Source organism: Arvicola amphibius, chromosome 2 (genome assembly GCF_903992535.2).
Source record: "Arvicola amphibius chromosome 2, mArvAmp1.2, whole genome shotgun sequence".
In the NCBI taxonomy this organism is placed as follows: Eukaryota; Metazoa; Chordata; class Mammalia; order Rodentia; family Cricetidae; genus Arvicola; species Arvicola amphibius.
In genome coordinates, this window is record NC_052048.2 from 169,839,359 (window position 1) to 169,858,911 (window position 19,553).

Sequence of the window (19,553 nt, forward strand, 5' to 3'; positions counted from 1 at the left end):
TAAAGCACAGATGTGTACTTGGTAACTTTTCTGGCTCTAGAGTCTACTAGTCTGCAATAGGCATCGCTAACTGGACTTAAAGAGTATTTTATCCTTCAGCTGGGAACACTCTAGTACTGCTTTACAAGAAACTAATAATATTCAAACCACAACCAGTGGACACACAGGGCACACTCAGGCACATCGGTGGTGCTAAGCAGTACACTACACGGTTTCCTCTTACAGAATGTCCCCCTTTACGGTTTTAGGCCCTCCTCCCTCTGGTTACCAAGCAAACAGAAGCTAATTCTATGACATGCTAGCAGCTGGCATGTCCACAAATTGTCCCCAATACTGGAACATCTTTATTAATACAGTCTCAAGTTCGCTCCCTGTTCAGTGCACTCCACGCTGCCGAATTGATGCCGAGCTGGACAGTGAGTTTAGTACTAGCAACAAATTGTACCTGTCAGCTCAGGGGCTGGCAAGTCTCCCCACGCTAATCACAAGGTCACGACAACCCAAGAGAAGCACGGCTGTTACCTAACCTCAGGGCTGACCGATCCCTTTGCCCTCTGGCCACCACAGAACTGCTTCCTCTGTACAGTGCTCTCACGGTGTACCCCTTCAGCTGGAGGAAGACTTAAGTCTCCCCAAGGGGCCTTCACCAGCCTCAACCTTTCCTTTATCCTACCTGGCAACACACAACCACCCTTCCCTGACTAAGCCTGACAGTTCTTCATGCCACCTTGCTCTGATTTGATGGGTGCCAAGAGTTTCAAGAAGGACTAAGAGAAGAAGGGGTTTGAGAGATGCGGAATGACTGGTCATTTGGCATGTGACAATCAAACCAAGTTTGTGGTAGAAAAGTTTTCCTGGTAAGGACAAGAACTCTTAGAATGCTTTAGAAAAGGTAAAATCCATTTCTAGCTTCTATAGCTCCACACCACATGCATTTGAAGAGGCAGAAGTAATTGGTTGAGTGGCAAATCTTTTACCCAATCAACAAGCATCGCCGTTTCATACTGACTTGAAAAGATGTCAAATGCATTTCTGTTTAAACTGCTTTAAACTGTACATTTTTTTTCATTTAAAATGGATTGGGAGGGCTGACAATGCATCATTCTGAGATGAAATTATAATTTGTGCAGACCTTTGGAATACAAAACACAAGCTAAATTATAAAATTTGCAAAGTATTGGCTGATTTATTAAAAAACAAATATAACAAAAGAAAATGATGAATTTAACTTGAACCAAGTTAAAAGAATATAAACCTTCTCTTTATTTTTCTTATTGCCCAGACACCACTTATTTTCCCCTTCCTGTTCTAACACCCACCTCCCACAGCTCTGCTAGGGGAGCGCCTGTGATTACAGATGGAACTGCAACCACAGGCCTCTCCCATCACTTCAACGACTACACGCCTGTGTTAGAGCTTTGACTTTAATAAAGAAAATTCTCAACACCAAATGAGCACTGTTTCACTTCTAAGGCTGATGTGAATGTAAAACCGTCGATTATTGCTTCCAATTATGCTGGTGCAACCAACACAAGACAGGAGCCAGACGAAAACAACCACACTATAGCAGTTCCATAAGCAGCGTTACCCTTCGCACACTTTATACTGCAAGAGCCATCTCTCCGGTCTGTAAAATCCAAAGCGATCGTCTGTTGTCAAGCAACTTAATTTCTACACATGTTCAAATATATCCAGAGAATATTACTGTGTTTAATGCAAAGACTTGATTTTTTAAATGTTAAGAAGTACTAAAAAATTGTCAAAAAAGACAGTCATGTGATGTTCTGCAGGTACAGTATGTACTTTGTCAAATACACATACACACACAATTCACAATGTGCAACCAAGAGTACTTACATTATTAAAAAAAAACAAAAACAAAAAACAAAACCTGCAACATTTCTTTTCCAATCCCCAGAAACTGTAAAACAACTAACAGAATCATGGGAAATATTTTACATGTCAAGACATGCATGTTGGGCATGAGTTAGGATAGAAGCACCAGAACTCTTAAAAGTTTACAAAACTTGCCTGAAGACAGAAGACATGACTCTACATGAACTACTACATTCAGTTTTGTGAGAAGAAACAGTAACACAAGGTCAGTAATATTCAAGAAATATGTGAATTGCTTCCAGCCTTTAACAAAATAGCAAATACTGCTTTTTGATTTTTATACAAGCCACCTAAATTTTAGGTTCGAATTTTAAGTGCTGCCTCATCCCATGAAAGGCAGCATGAGCCCTCCATTTGTTTATGTTGCATTTTAAGTATTCCATATGTGTCACATGATAGGTATTTAGTGCCCTAATAAAGTAACTGAGACTTTTAAAAGTATTCTGCTGCAATTTCAGGCAATGGTCACTACTATGAAATTAGAAGTAAATAACAGAAGTTCTTGGTTTACAAATCAAAGCTGTGACAGTAGAGTAATCCACCTAGTCAGTACCAGCAACCAAGCAGACAAGAGCCTGTATTGCCCTAGGGGCATGGACCCAGCTGTCCAGAACGACCTGATTAGGTTGAGGAAGGGACCTGGTCTGGTTTTTCAGTTCTGTCCCACCTTTAGGAGGACTCTAAAAAGCTTATACAAAAATCACATAATTCACACTGCTAACACAAAATCCAAAAGATGAGCCCCAAATGACACCTATATTAATGTTCATTTTTACTGTATAAAAAAAAAAACATTGTGCTTTTCACAAACCTGATGAAAATTTTCATGTGAACTATTTTACTTTTTGCTTTCTTTGGAAGGAAAAAAAAAACAAGACTACGAAAAGAGGTACGCCAGGAGCCAGACTGTAAGATAACATTATACATACAACTAGCCAAAAATCTCTTTAATTTAAAGGTTACTGTCATCACATGCCAGATATTTATACAGAGACATATGTACGAATAAGATTTCCTCCCTAAAAGCCATGTTTTTCCAGGACAGAGTTTCACAGCAACCAGAATATAAATCAGTGCCTATGCAGCCTGCCTGGTTACCCACTGAGTATGCTTTCCACACTAAAGTACATTATTGCCACTGAAGTCTACACGTTGTTGTAGGGAAATGTGCTTAAAACGGGTTTAGTGATCTGAGGGCTATTTACAAAGGTAGTCATTTATGTTAACAATAAATAATCCTGGAATCGACAGAGACGATCTTGCTCGTGCACACCCTGGACGGCCGCATGCTGCTAGAATATGTACACGGAGTGGGGCGGCGGCTATGCAGCTTGCCGCGTCAGAATCAAAGTGCGTTCCTCCCGTCTTCACGGCTCCTTCAGTCTTGCTTCTGGGGGATGCATCCTTCCATCTCCACCACCTCGGGCCATCCTTCGTACTTGTTTGTGTCTTTATTGTTCTTTATGTGCTGCGGGGACACAACGGCAGTGCACAGCTGAACGAATGTTTGCGATCTGCTAACTGGCAGTGGCATAACCTGCTCAGCTTCGTTTCAGTAACATAGGTCAACAATGTGGTAACATAAATTACAGCTCAAGAGATTAAAGAAGGGACCTCTGTGGGCAGGGAGCTGTGTGGCAAACCTTACAAAAATAAAAATCACGTGTAAAGAAAAAAATCTACAAACGTTTTTTAAGGGATTATTTGTCGAAAAGTTTACATTCTATTTGAGTTCTGAGATACCTGCAAATTCAGCCGTTCCATCATGAAAGCATAGCTGAAATCCTTAATAACTGAGAGTGATAATGTATTGTTGAATAAGAGAGTAATAATTTTAAGTTTTGAAAAAAATTTTAAAAGTCATCATTATTTTAATTATATACCAAGAACTTATAAAAACTATCTGGACATATTCAGTATCTGCTTAATCTCATTTTCTTATATCTTTTCTTTCTTGGGGGGAGGATGAAGGGGTTCAGATCATGCTTCTCTACGTAGCCCTGGCTGTCCTGGAACTAACTCTACAGAGCAGGCTGGTTTCAAACTCTGAGGTCCACCTGCCTCTGCCTCCCAGGTGCTGGGATTAAAGGAGAACACCACCACTGCCCAGCACTTAATATAATTTTCAAGTAAATGGTTTGAGAATATTATATGAGAAAAACTCAGACACTAACCTGTTCAAAGGGGCTTTTGGTCTTAATCCCCTTCCCACCACAGAAGACCCAGTTATCTCGGAAACCAAGACTAGTGATGGACGTACTCCCCAGCTCACCAATGAGCCGCCGCGCCTCGTCGGTGAGTCTGAAAGAGGGGACGAGACATAAATATGGGGCATTGCACTTTTTAAACACTTAACCAGAGACTCACTGAACGTGAGGGTGAAAACACTTCAGATTAAATCAGAGAATACAGGAAAAAAAAAATGTCTAAAACAACATCTCTACTCAAGCTCTTTAGCGATGAAAGGCAGAAATAAAGTAGTTAGTCAGAGCGTGCCCCGCGTTTCCTAACAGTTCGTCTGCACTTAGTTATTTCTAAGTACATGCATCACCGAGGGAGACCATGGCCCTGCTAACGTACACAGCCAGCGTCTTCACTCACTCCCCAAAGCCTTGTGAATTCCGTGGCAATGGAAGAGAAGCGGACGCTGATAGACGCTGGGGGCTTCTCAGCACTGCCTTTTATTTAAAGCAAATTTTGAGAAGAGATATATAAAGTGTCCTGTAGTTATTACATAAAAACGGACGTCGGAACCACGTGAGGGCTAAATGTTTGCCAGGGAGACAGTAACGAAAGTCAGCCTCCAGACAAACTCCCAATTGAAAGGTGAAATATCTGCAGGATCCCTAAGATGTTGAGTGACTAATTCCCTCTCCTGTCTCACAAAGCAGAAACAAAGTGATGAACACCAGCTCTAGGGCTAGACAGGGAAACTAAGAGTCAGATACACCGGCTATCTGACATGACACACAAAACCACCCCCAACGACGACAACAACACGACTTTTATAGACCTATGTAGATCTGTCGTGCTAACACTCGGAGCAGCGTGCTCCACCTGAAAACAGCAGGACGATCAACGAGGAAGGTGCTGATCCATGCCTGTAGCAGCCTTCCGTTCTCCAAAGCCGTAATGAACTAACTCCATCTTAAACTGACTTAAAGTGCGGTGCTTTGCATTTAAAGGGGAGCTTTATAAACGCACCGATGTAACATTCAGCTTTCACAGATTATTGAAACAGTCACATCCGGAGGACACAGGAACTGTTTCAGACACAGCTGGAAAAGGCTGTTGTCACCCTGGAGGAAGCTCACCAGTATCAGTGAGAAAATAAGCAAAAGCCCCCAGAACACGCAGCCTGCCAGACGCACTTCTGAGAAGATGCAGTGTGAGTAAGAGAACCGAAAAGAAGCGTATTGCCTGCGTTCACAAGGAGCCCATGAAAACAGAACACCAAATAATAACCGGGGAAATGGTGCAGTGGCTAAGGGCTGGTGCAGCTCCTGCAAAAGACTTGAGTTCAGTTCCCAGATCCCGCAATGGGTGGCTCACAACCATGTGTAACTTCACTTCAATGCCTCTGAGGGCACTGACACACACACACACACACACACACACACACACACACACACACACACAATATTAAAGAGAGAGAGAGAGAGAGAGAGAGAGAGAGAGAGAGAGAGAGAGAGAGAACAGGCTTCAAAGCTACACAGAGAAACCCTGTTTCAAAAAACCAAAAAGGAAGAGAAAACACAAGAGCCATGCCACCTGAGTCTGTGGGTCTGTGAAGACCCTTGCACGGATGGTGCTCTCATGCTTCTGGCTCCGCCTCACGGGTTTAGCTGTCACTTCCTACGGCTGGCTCGGCTGTGGAGCACCTTCTGCACTGGAGCAACCCTGAAACCCTGAAAGCACTGGCTGAGCTCTGCCTCCCCAGGAGTCATGGTTCTTCTACACACGCAGCCTCACCACATGCTCCGTTATCTGGCTACTTTTCAGAGAACTCTCTCCTTCTCTCTACCCAAGCAGAGGAGCTGCGCTACTGGAAGGAGAGTAAAACATACTGCCACGTGGATGCGAGGCAGTAGGCTCCAGGGTGCCAACCTCACTGCCTCCCGAGAGAGCCGCAGGGCTCCATTCACATTGGTTCCTCAGAAAAAGAACAGTTTGCAATCTTGATAAACAGAAAAGATGAATGCTAAGTTTGTGTACAATAGTAACAACCCCGCACCCCCCAATACAGCGGTTATCCTAATGCTGTGTGCTTTAGTTCTTACTGATGGTCATCACTAGCTGAGCTCCTCTGAACCGATCAGTTTAGAAAGCCTAAGTAGATGGCTTGGTGGCTAAGAGCCCACGAGGATGGCTTGAGCATCAGCATGACCGTCCGTTAAAAGCCAGGGAGGCCACATACGCCTGTATCCCTGGTTCTAGGGAGAGCAGGAGGCTGCAGGATGGTATGTGAGGCTGACTTGCTAACCAAGGGTCAGGTGAGAAACGGTGCGTGTCAGATGCAGCCAGAGACCGTCTCAAGGGAATAAGTAGAAAGCACGAAGAGGACACCTGATGTCCTCAAGGGTATACACACTTAGTTAAGAGCAAGCTAGGACATATAAGTACCTGGAATTCTGGAAGAAAGCAGTGACGCTCCTCTAGAGTCTGAAGTCTAAGAAATCTAATCACAGGTGGATGGAGAGACCAGAGATGAAAGACAGTTCCTCGGAAATTCTTATGAGCATGTAGTTCTTTGAAAGCAAGGAAACATCGGTCTAGGAGATTATCCCAGTGGGTCAAAACACCTGCCAACAAGTTTGATCCTAAGTTTGATCCCTGGGCCAAAAAGGCAGGGGAGAGCCAGTTCCTAAAACTGTCGCCTGACCTTCACACATGGGACGTGTACTCCCCTGCTCCCACCCCCAACAAATAAACTAAATAAATAAATGTAAAAACAAGCACGCAAACAAAAATAATTTTAACAATATAACAATCTGGGGAGGGAAGTAATTTCTAAATTAGTGCTATCATAGGATGGTACTTAATTGAAAACAGGAAAGCTTTTAAAGTCTAAGGCAAAGCACATTACTAAAGAGGATGCTTTTAGTAATACTATATGAAGACCTGCCATGTCAAAATGAAACAGGACTCAAAACCACTTTAAAAAAAAAAAATCTGCTATGAAGACAAAAAGAGTAGCAACGAAGTGTAATGAAGAAACCTGGTGTTACAAAAAGAGGAAGAGGATACTGTCCGATCAAGGCCCTCTGCCCAGGGAGGCGAGCATTGCTTGGGTGGTGGGAAAGAGAGCCTCTGGGTCCACATACATCACACACAACGTTTCTAAAGGAAACGCCTGATGCAATCTAAGGAAGCGTCAATTGTTTTATAATGAAAAATGAAGATGTTAAGACATTAAAAGTTTAATACCCCAGGGTTTTCTTTTTGTAAATCTTGTATTTTATTTTATTTTATTTTTGGTTTTTTCGAGACAGGGTTTCTCTGCAGCTTTAGAGCCTGTCCTGGAACTAGCTCTTGTAGAACAGGCTGGTCTTGAACTCACAGAGATCCGCCTGCCTCTGCCTCCCGAGTGCTGGGATTAAAGGTGTGCGCCACCACCGCCCGGCTTTGTATTTTATTTTTAAAAGTAACCTTTGTTTAATTATTTCTGAGATGACACCCTTCCTCCTAATCGTCCCACATATTCCCCCCTTTCATTGCTCTCTTTCTAATTTAATTCATGGCCTTCCTTTGTCTTGGCTGTCCTGAAATTCACTACGTACACCAAGCTGGCTTTCCTGTGCCTCCTCCAGAGTGCTGGAATTACAGACATGAGCCGCACGTACAGACTCTTGGTGGTGGTGATGTGTGTTCCTAAATAAATACATACAACATGCTCTGCCCATTTGCTGGCACCTCCATGGCTCCGGTTATCATTGCAGAAGAAAGATGCTAAGAGCCAGGCGGAGGAACAGGAAGTATGCTGTGAGATGTCTTTATCTCCTAGAAATATCAGTAGCTGCAGGCATGAAGTCTCAAACATGCCTAAACATGACCTGAGCAAGGAGAATAACAACAGACATGCTAACGTGGCAGGGAAGGGGCACTCAGGAGGCCTCAACCCTAGACAAACCACACAGGCAATGAAGGAATGCTGAGAAATAGTCACGCTGATTGATTATCCAGTTTTTTGTTTTGTTTTTAAGGCAAACAGGGCCAAGGGAATGATGGCTTGGTGGTGAAGTGCTTGCTGGGCAAACAAGAACACACGAGTTTGATTCTAGAATTGCACTTAAAAGCCAGAAGTGACAGCGTACACCTATAACCCTGACTCCGATAAAACAAATTCCAATTCCTAACAAAACGCTAGCTCAGAAGGCAACAAAAAGCCCTTGTGGGTATAACAATGAAGGGAGGCATGGGGGGGGGGGCGTAGCTGAAAGGGCACAGGAGCGAATCCAGCCAAGCTAAATGACATCTCTGAAACCTAAGCTCCATGGCAGCAGATCAGGGCGCTGTAATTAGTTTCCTCTATGAATTTCAAGTTAGCAACCGATAGCCTCAGAAAAAACCCTGTCGTGAGTAGAGGAACTGAATTGCAGCTGGATGGCACACTACTGGGGGACACTGGCAGTTGTCCGCAAAGCCATCCCTGCAATGGATTAACGGAAGAATCTGGTGAGCAACCAGGTCTCTAGCTTGGTGGCATGCTGCCCTTTGTAAACATTTTTATCAAGGGCTGAAATTTAGACACATGAATGGCTTTGGAGTGAGTACAAAGCCTGGATCACAGAACCCTCCTAGGACACACGTCAGACTCAAGACCAAGCAGGCCCAATCAGTACAATCAAATCTAACAGGAATAAATGAATATAAAGTTCTTCATTTACATTAAATAAAATCAAGTTCAGAATGGAGAAAAACCTGACTTGGCAGTGGCTTAAAAAATAAAGAACGGCTGAGATCAAAGGAAAAGATTTGACAATTTAACAATCTAACTTAACTAAAAATTTATGAGCCAAAAATGTGATTTGATTGCTCAGAGAAAACTAATATAATTCCAGTCTGCATGAATATTCAAAGAAATGTAATCTCTGAAACATGGCAAGTTAGCATCTCCGCTGTAGCCAGTTCTGGCCAGACCACATCTGGAACACTGGGTTTAATTTGAGACACTCATTTTAAGAGAGACAATAACGAACTAAAGAATGCCCAAGAAATACAGCCAGGAAGGGAAAAACCAGCGAGAACCTAATATGATAAAAGGTTTGAAAAAGCTCTGTCTATTGAGTCTGGAAAATTGAAAGAAAAATGTCAATTAGCTTCAAGTATTTTGGTATCAGGTGACAAGGGATTGCTTTCACTGTTTTGCTACTCCATTTACCCAACATAGGGACTGCTGAACAGAATTGAGAGCTCGCCCTGAGAAGACAGCAATCTCTTCACTATGCCCTCAGCTTCTTTTGTTACAAACTGGGAAACAGAGAGGGTACTGGCCTCCAGTAGGTGGCCATTTAGTTGAGATTTTAAGAACTTGTCCAGGCTTGCTGGCTGCTTCAGGTGGGCTTCAGGGCACCCACAGTGCAAACCTTGCCTTCTCAAGGCTACATCATCAGAGTTCTGATTCCCATCAGGTCAGGAATAAAAGCATGCGGTGGAAAAAGAAAGGTCACGTGTGTCTAGATAGAAAGGGAGCGTCTATGTTAAAATCTGACATTATACATATAATAACCCCTAATCTAGACAAACCACTGCACAAGTCACTTTTGCCAAACGAATAAAGTTTAATTAATTAGACTCTGTACTATTTAGCTATAAAACCAGCTGAACCTGCCAGTTACACTTAGCTTAGAGGTTATCGATTTAACATTATCGTAAGTTGAGTCAGTGAAAATGCAATGTCAGAGTCCCTCATAAAGTGCTCTAAAAAGTAACATCGGAGAGGAATAAAGCATGCTCATTTTGACAAATCAGCCATAAGGCAACTGAAACAGTGTCCTCACGAACAGAAAGAAAGAGGTTAACAGAAGAGAACGACAGAAAACCCGAGTAATCTTAGAACCTGACACAACACAGACACTGGAGATCTCTGGAGATTACAAATGGGTTTGTAAAATACAGGAAAAGGGTAAAAATCACTGCAAGAGAAAAATCCACTGGTTATCTAATTTGGAGATGGAAAAATACTTCTCGAGTTTAAGAGTCAGGGAAACTAAAAGGAAAAAACTATAGTCTCAAATATGTAAATGCTACCCTATCTGCTAGAAGTCAAAGATACCTCAAGTTGACAACACTAAAAGCAAACTGCCTATAAAAACTGTATCTTTAATAAAGGAACTCATTAATATAATAATATATAATATATAAAGGGCTCTTACAAATCAATATGGATCAACTTGAATGGTCAAAGGATAACTCATAAAATAAACATAAGGAAAAAAAAGAAAAAACCCACCTTGTACACACGCACACACACCCCTCACATCTATGTCCTTGACCATTAATTTCACTTTTAGAAATTTACCCTAATGTTATAATCAAAGGTAAAGAAAAAATTATGTAAAAGAAGGCTATTCATTAGATAAAAAAACTTTGTAGCTACAAAGAAACTCTTCACAAATGTGAGCCCACAGGTCAAACTGCTATTGAGCCATAAAAATGCTACTCAAGAATGTTCATCCAAAAAAACAAAGAAATGTTAGAGAAAACAGTTTAATGCTGTTACAGTGTAAAAGAAGTTATAAAACACTATGTACAACGTGATTCACATTTCATCACAACACATGAAGAAATTTTGTATGTAAAGATAGAAAGGAAATAGGATTTCTCAAAACTGATAGCACTTATCAATAGTTACCTTATCAACTTAATAGATTTTGTTTTTCTGTGAAAATATGCTGCTTTTTAAAGGATAAATAATAGCTCCAAAAGTTGCTAGGCTCTAATTTTACATACTTGGTTGCTCCATCATCGTATGTTGCCATTAATACTATTGTTCCATCTTGTATGTTCTTCAGAAACTCAATGAATGGTGCCACATCTGAAGAAAAAGAAGGGTTGGGGATTTTCTTAGAAATAATGGAATTACTATCACAATAATCTGTACAATTAATGTCATATGCACTTTCCATAAAACAACTGTTTTGATGAAAAGTAATGTAAGGTAAGACAGACAAATCTTAGAGAAAGCTTAAAAACCCAAGGTTTTTAAGTCCACCCAGGGAAGAAAAAAAAAAAACACACTAAACAAAATTACCAAATTTATTCTTTAATATGGTCCCTCCACTTCTTGATTCCTTTCCCAGTTCTGAATCATCTTTCATACTCATATCATCGGAGCAATAAAAATCCACAGGAAAGTCATGTGAGCACAGCACTTGTAAAGGGAGGGCCTCAGGGGCCTCTCAGAAATACATAACTGAGCTTAGAGTCCACAGGAAGCCTGATTCTCAGGTCCATGTGAAGCTTTGGGGACTAGAATGCGTAGGGCCTTGAATGTTAATATGGGTGCTTTTCTGGGAAAAGGAAGCCCTGCTTTTATCCAATCCTCAGAGACCTCTGGAAAACATTTTAATCAGTAGGAAGGCGGGTTTAGAAAGAGTTTCTAGGTGTACCATTCTGTGACAAACTAGAGAAGGAATGTAGACAGTGACTAAGAGCCAAACTAATTATGGCCAACATTGGTCCTCTTAGGAAACCAATCCGCAGGAAGTTCCCAATAACCCAGCTCAGGGAGCACAAACTGGTGTCGCCAGATAGACTGGGCGTGGACTAACGTATTTTCCATCACGAGCTCTCTGCAATGCTAGCTTTCCTTATAGACCACAAGCCTAAGTCTACTCCAAAACTATATTACTTCAAGTCTTCCCAACTTCTTTTTTTTTCCAACATCGAAGATTCCAAAGATTTTTCTCTAATTGATTATATTTTACAGTAAGTGCATTTTCAATGCGGGAACATAAATGCCAACAAATCATTACCATTGAAATGAGAAGATGGCATTAGACTGCTATTATTTCTGAACCAGGGTCTTTGGCAGCAATGTGGTTCCTGAGGTGGGCAGTGAGAGCAATCCCAGAGCTCTGTTTACATGCCCAATTTCAACAGCTTCATGGAAGAGTTTCTATGTTATAAATTATACGAAGAGCAATTATGCTCTCAGAATCTAAAATTTATGGGAACGGTGTAATTTAATATACGTCTGACAGCTATGAAACATTCTCTAAAGCTTAAATAAATAATACATAGCGTCTTATTAAAAGCTGAAGAAATATTAGACACGTTAGCTTGTCTGGAAACTGAACATAAATGTCTGGAGGCCTGAGAGTAGCTAGCTTGTAGTGCATATGTAAAGAAGCCAGGGAGCCAAAAGATAAGCCAGGGTCGGCCTGCCTTCCTTAAAGACGAAGAAATCCTGGGGACTGGAAGGTTAGGCTACTCAGACATTAGCAGCCCACTTTTTACTCTTTCCGAGGACTTGAATCTGGCTCCCAGCATCACACCTGGTGGCTCACAGTGCCTGTAATTCCAGCTCCAGGGATCCAGTGCCACTTGCCTCCTCAGCCACCTGCACCCACGTGGCCATACCTACATGAAGATGCATGTCTACACACAATTAAAATATGAAAACAAACATTCTTCCTTTTTTTGTTTCGTAAAGAAACATTCCCCTTTGGAGTAACATTCTTTGGGGAGCCAGTCTTTGCTTCAAATTCACCAGTATTTGATGGCCACCTCTTCCTATTCCTAGGACTCCCACACATGGAAGGGAAAAATATCTGTGGCTTGTTCTGAGTCCAGCAAATTACAAGGAAAAGTCTATGCATTTCTAAATGTTTGCTATTGTAATAGTAGAGTCCGAAGGTAGAAACAGGATGGATTAATGGGATTATTGCTTTTCGAGAAGGCACGCCACTTCAGTCTAAACCTGTGTCAACTGGTTGCACTGGTCTTCTAGTGATCTGACTTTCAGATAGAACTCGAAATCAAGTCAGGGTTTTTAGTCAGTTGTCCTGTGAAAACACGAAATGCTAATGTCCTTTAACCTCATTGCAATCTCAATCACAGGCAACTTTCCTACCATAACCAAACCACATGCAACACGAAAGTCCACTTAAACCTGGTGGACACGTAGGGAAACAAAGCAGAACTGCAAACAGTGGCAGCTTTCTCTCAAATTGGTTTAGCATCGGTAGCAGGAACACAGGGTGAGTCATACGTACCTCCACCCCACATGTCAAAATATTTGATGTCTAGTACCTCCCCTGTCTTCCCTGGAAGAGACAGAATACACATCAAATTTAAATCATACAACTGAAATATCAGCGTAGAAGAAAAGGTCTTACCCAACGAGGGACATGAACTCATTAACAGAAGGAATGCTTCTAGAACTTACAACCTGAAGCATACACACAGCTGTGCCCCACTGACTTCAGACCAGTTCCGTGCTACACTTCACTTTCCTGTGTGGTCATCAAGCCATGACATTAACCACCAACACATAACCGCTACAGCAAAGAAATTAGCTCCTTAAATCAGAGCGAAAACAACAATCTATGTTAAAACTTTTGTTTCCGAATAAAATTTACACTTACTTTATCTTGAAGATGCATTAAATAGAAGAGACATTAAAATTTTTACTTGGGGAAAAAAAAACAGTACAAAATCATATAAATGCTACCTATGATTAGAGCAAAGAGAGCTTCTCTCTGCTGGGAGTTGGCTGCGCTGCTGCTGGTAGAGTCTACTCACCCAACCCCAGGCAGTTATAGGGAACACGTACCTGAGCAGAGGCAAGCAATGCACAGGCAGCCTGCACTTCCTGGGCTGGATGCTTAAGATCTACTTTTGCAACACTCACTATGTCCAGGATTCAGTGAATTTAGGGGCACAAATAACCTCTAAGAAGAGTGTGGACAGTACTGAACTCTTACAACAAGTGATGACTTTATTCTCCCCTCTACTTATCTAACGGTCCATCATCCCTTGTCATTTTACACACCCTTAATCCTGTCTACCTAGCTCCTTATTAGGAATTCTGAAAGGTGCAGCAAGATTTCATCCATTCAGTATCAGATTGGGGACGTGCAGCTTCACAAGAAGCATGCCACACAATGCACATGGCTGCAATATGCCCAAGAAAACATGCTATCGATCAGTTGACACCAAGTCTCCATCTGCAATGGTTTGGGCAAGACGGTACCCTTGTTGGGAAGGCTTCAGTCCTGAGTGGTGCTTTCTACTCTAGCGCCAGGGGTAAATTTTAGTGCGGGGCACAAATACACCCATTGATTACATTGATAAAGTACAATAATTATTCTTACCATTTACCAAGGCAACATTTATTCCTCTTCCGACGTTGTTTTTGACACCACTCATCAGACTAGAGCAAAAGAGGTCAAGACAAACTCATTAGAATAGGATAGTATGTGGGCACGTCACACAAATACAATGCAAAAAAGGGTGTTATACACATAGCAAACACTCAGCTCAGCAAATTAAAAACTTACTACATCAAAGACTGCCATAGGTTGGATCAACTGTAATGTCAACTCAAATACTTCATAAAATCAAAAACTACACATAAAGGTACACTGGCGCCAGAGAGAGTTCAGCGGTTAAGGACATGTACCACTCACCCAGAGACCCAACGCCCATGTCAGGAGGCTCCCAACCTCCTCTAACTCCAGCTACAGGGATCTGATGTCTCCGGCTGCCATCAACGCCTGCACACATATGCACACACCCAGACACACAAATGAAATGAAATCCTTTAGAAAGCATTATGGCTCAATGACAGTGTTACTGCTCTGCCTCATTCTGTGCAGTGCCACCTGAGCAATCCGTTAAGGCATGGGCACTACTGGGCTCGATCCCCACCACTCGCAAGAAGCCAAGCACACCCTCTCCCCACCTCCGCAGGGTCACTGTGACACCGTGACATGAAATGGAGTCACATTCTATATAGACACTTTAAAGTCTGAAGCTGGAGGAACGGACAAGTGTCATGCCCGCGTCACCTCGCTGGGAACATTTTCCTGTCTTCCTAGTGATTGTTAGCATCAACTTTCTCCGCACGCCAAAGGAAAGCTGTACTTGCTGATTACCTCACCACTGCCATGAATGGGCTGCCTGAGATTACCAACGTCGCTGCAGCCAACAGACTGTAATGACAGATGTCAGTGCGGTAGGGGGGGCACAGTGGTAACTGACATCCCTGAAGTCTACAGACCATAGTGCCAGAAGACCAGAGTGGCACGCTGGCTTGCTGCTATCAGTTTATTTTATTGACTATTAAACCAAAATTTGTAGGTAATGCTAAATTAATAGAATTAAATGTAGTAGCAATGTCCTCCGCAGTGTGCTGGAAGAGGGGCACTGTGTGCACATTGGCACACTGCAAATTATCCTGATAAAACAAGTAACACGCAATTTTGCAAAAAAACCACACAATACTTTATCATACATTCTTCATAGCCAACTAATTCACACAGGTGTCAACTGATTTCTACCAAACTCATATCGAGAACTGAGCTTTGGTTGCAGGGAATATAACTGTAACAATTGCGCCAGCATACCATAGAACAAAGACAGAAGGGGAACCACTGGCTATAAAAGAACCAGCTACATAATGATGGTAATAAATTCATTGTAAACATAACGATATAGGCAATAGAAAGTAAAAGAGCAAGAAACCACGGAGGAAATACAAATAATCATCAATCAATTTTAAAAACAACAGAAGGTTGGGTGGACATTTCTCTATGGTGAATTTAAAGAATGTAAGACATTATTAACAACTAGGGAGGCACAAATCATGGACTCAATGAGCTACAACTTCACTCCTATTAGATGCATAGGCATACAAAGGACCCAGGACTTCCTACACTGTTGGTACAAAGGTCAACCGATGATGTCACTTTGGAAAAGCAATCTGACAATTCCTTAAAAAGCCAGACAGCTATCAGAAAGAAAAGTCCATTCAGTACAAGTACAGAGAGTGAAAACACATCCACATAAAATCTGCAGAGAAATGTTTCAGAAACACTGCTCTTGATGGTCAGAGAGTGGAAATAACTCATGCATCTACCAACCGATAAAGGGCAAAGCAAATGAGGCATATCTGTAATGGGAAATCATTCATCCGTGAAGAGAATTAACTGATACGTGCTACAAGCTGGATGAACCTTGAAAACATTCTATCAAGCGAAAAAGCCAGTTCCTGAAGACCACAGATAACACATCTATGAAACATCACAAACAAGCCAGTCTGCAGGGACAGAAGCAGACAAGGTGATTTAGGACTTGGTGTGGAGTAGAATGGAAATGAGGAGGGGCCAGAGTCAAAGGGCACAGCTTCTTTTAGAAGTGTGGCGAGGTTCTACGCTGGGACTGTAATCCCAGTGTTCTAGAGACAGGGAGTAATGATAGCCATAATGTAGAAGGAGCTATGGGCAGCTTCCCGCCGCCCGGCTCCTACACGGCTAGCTTTACCCAAAATAATTACACGGAAACTGTATTCATTTAAACACTACCTGGCCCATTAGTTTTAGCCTCTTATTGGCTAATTCTCACATCTTGATTAACCCATTTCTATTAATGTGTTAGCACCACGAGGTGGTGGCTTACCAGGAAGGATCTGAGCCTACATCCATCTCGTGATTGCCTCACTTCCCTTCTTCCCAGCATTCTGTTCTGTCTACTCCACCTACCTAATTTTCTGTCCTATCAAAGGGCCAAGGCAGCTTCTTTATTAACCAATGAAAGTAAGACATAGACAGATGACCCTCCTCCATCACCATAAGAGAATGAAGGTAGAAAGAAAATGCCTAAAATGACTACAGCACAGTTTGTATACAACGATGAATCACACTACAAACCAGTGATTGCATACTACAGACGAGGAAAGTCAGGCATATCAACTGCATCTCCCAGCTGTTTAAACAAAAGGATTTGCCTCGAGCACACACAGAAGACCAACATAAGCTTCACCACAGGACTACTGGCTGGGCTGCACCAGGAAGAGGAGGGGCGCTTCAGACTCTGCAGAAGCACATTAGACATGTAAATTCCATCAGTGGTCCCAAAAAGGAATGGTTGTAGTTAACGTGTTGGTTAATAGTCAAACTCCAGTGACTTTCAAGCAGATATCCTCTTGGAACACGCTTTTCTAGCGCAATAAACTTAAGCTCATCACCGAGCAGAGAAAGGAAGGCAGCAAGAAGCACAGTGCCACAGGCTTCCCACAAGAGGGCAGCAACCTACCAAGTTTTAAAGAGATCAAACTGGGGGAAACTTGCATTCAATGAAAAACTGCCAAAGAAACCAAACGCATCAAGAGCAGTCACAGCGATTAAAATAAAGAATACTTTATTCTTTATGACTGGGAAGGCTCTCTGGCCAATCACATACCTTCAGGCAAAAACAGCCTAAAGGAAAGGGCATAAACACTGTACATTTTCAAATACAGCTTTGCTTCCTATAGCCGCCACCAGCTCCAGATACTCTAAACATCTTGGAGTGAGCTGAACAGTGAAAATACTCAACAGCTCTGGCTCTCCACAGCAATGACAAATAACACATATACAACGGGGAGCAAAATTAGACCTGCCGTTCACAGCAATCTGGAGCGGCTGTCTATCTCCACAGTGGGTTCCTGGACTCAGATCGGGTACAAGAACACATATTTTTATTATGCACCTGCACATTTTGTAGGGTAGATTGGCAAGCAAAAAATAAAAGTTATATGTAGAGCCACCATGTCAAGCAGCTGGCATAACTAGCAACGGCTTTCCCGTTGTTCTTTTTTTTTTTTTTTTTTTTTTTTTTTTTTTTTTTTTTTTTGGTTTTTCGAGACAGGGTTTCTCTGCAGCTTTTTTAGAGCCTGTCCTGGAACTAGCTCTTGTAGACCAGGCTGGCCTCGAACTCACAGAGATCCGCCTGCCTCTGCCTCCCGAGTGCTGGGATTAAAGGCGTGCGCCACCACCGCCCGGCCCGTTGTTCTTTACTACATGAGTCATTTTATGTATCTGCGAAATTCACTTTTCAACACAAATGAGATCGTAACACAGTAAGTGGGAAAATTTCTCAGCACACTTAGAAAATGACCTCAGTCCTTTATCTGCATTGCTCAGAAGTTCTTATGTGGTCTGGCTCACTCCCTTCCTGAGCTTTCCTGAGCATGTGTCCCGTGTCTGGGATATTCAGACATTTCTGCTCTGCCTCTGGCTGTCTCCCGATCCCTAGGTTCTCAGACCACACTCAGGGTCTTAGAACCAATCCACAACACTCAATCTAAAGTTAGACCCTTTCCCCTCACTTCCAATACCCCACTCACTGGACTCGTTCCCTCCAGCATCCCATTGGAGATCCCTGACCAGTTAGTTATGAAGCCCTTCCACGAGGACCAGTGCCATGATCTGAAACCTAGCTATAAAATTTTATCAGTTATTAATCTTTCATGGGAAAAGTAGAATAATTCTTGAAATGCAGCTGATAGGTGGGCAACCTCATTTTTTTTTTTTTTTTTTGGTCAAACTACCGTGCAGGACAAATCCTACATGACATGCCCACCATGCTAGAACCAAAGACTCTGGCTCCCAGCCCGGCACAGTTATGTGAGCCCTACTCCCAAGAAGCATATTTATCTTCTATCTATCTTCTAAAGTGTGACTGGGAGGCAGTGTTTAGAAGGGTTTGATCCCTTCCTTGCATTCAACTCCATGCTTCAAAGAGACGGAGTAGGCGACAGACAATGGTCTGTGGGTGAGGTATTCCAAATGAATTTTCATCCCATTATTCAGACTCAGACATGGACTCTTTAGGAAAGCAAGGGAAAAGAGGACTGTCTTTAAAAAACGCAGAAACTTTTGAAACGCATGTCTTTTGCTGTGTCAATAAACAGATCCGGGGTACTGAAAAGTCAGAAGGTAACTGATTTGGCAGTGGCTGCCCATTAGCCTTGGGGGAAAGAACGGGAATGGACAGAGCTAAATGAGCATCAATTTCTGCAAGAAACTGTTGCCTCATGTGGCTAATTCTTCCGTAGTTCACTGCAAATTTAACTTAATAGCTCTGTTTGAGATTCATGTGTAAGAAGCTGGAAGAAAAGACCCAGTTTCTGCTGTGTGACTGCACAGCATCTTCGTCTTCGGTCTACACGGCCAGAGAGCACACCCATTATTAAATGAGCTCATGTCCCGAGTTTCCTGAACAATCAGATGAAAAGCAACCAAAGGCAGGGGTTTCAGTTTCAGAGTAGGAACTTGTGGCAAGGCAGGTGACAAACCTACACGCATCCTGGGTAAAACAGCACCGCCAGGGAGCCAGCCACTCAGCTCAACCCAGGGCAGTCTGAGTACAACAGGTCCGCCGTGAACACCAGGTCATTTCACACCTCAGCAAGCGGCACTTGAGTATCAACAATGAAAGACACTGGCCTATAATGTGATGCATTCATTGCTCTGGGAAAGCTGTCAATGGAACTTTGTTCTGACCAAGTATTTTTTATGTGGGATTTGTGGTCAAGAGCCCTGTGGAGAGCCTGGCGTGGGTGGTAATCACCTTTAATCCCAGCATTTGGGAGGCAGAAGCAGGCAGATCTTGTGAGTTTGAGGCCAGCCTGGTCTACACATTGAGTTATTGGGCAGTCAAGGCTATAC

General features: G+C 42.5%; 1 protein-coding gene across 1 annotated transcript in view; it reads right to left on the reverse strand.

Moving 5' to 3' along the window:
- Positions 1-1,161: 1,161 nt before the first annotated feature.
- Fam3c (FAM3 metabolism regulating signaling molecule C) overlaps positions 1,162-19,553 on the reverse strand; it is a 41,885-nt gene continuing 23,493 nt past the window's right edge. The window contains exons 6-10 of the mRNA XM_038319723.1: positions 14,217-14,275; positions 13,116-13,166; positions 10,849-10,933; positions 4,071-4,197; positions 1,162-3,364 (exon numbers count right to left, since the gene is read on the reverse strand). Coding sequence (XP_038175651.1) covers positions 3,275-3,364; positions 4,071-4,197; positions 10,849-10,933; positions 13,116-13,166; positions 14,217-14,275 — 412 coding nt within the window. The 3' untranslated portion in view covers positions 1,162-3,274. The remainder of the gene's footprint in view (positions 3,365-4,070; positions 4,198-10,848; positions 10,934-13,115; positions 13,167-14,216; positions 14,276-19,553) is intronic.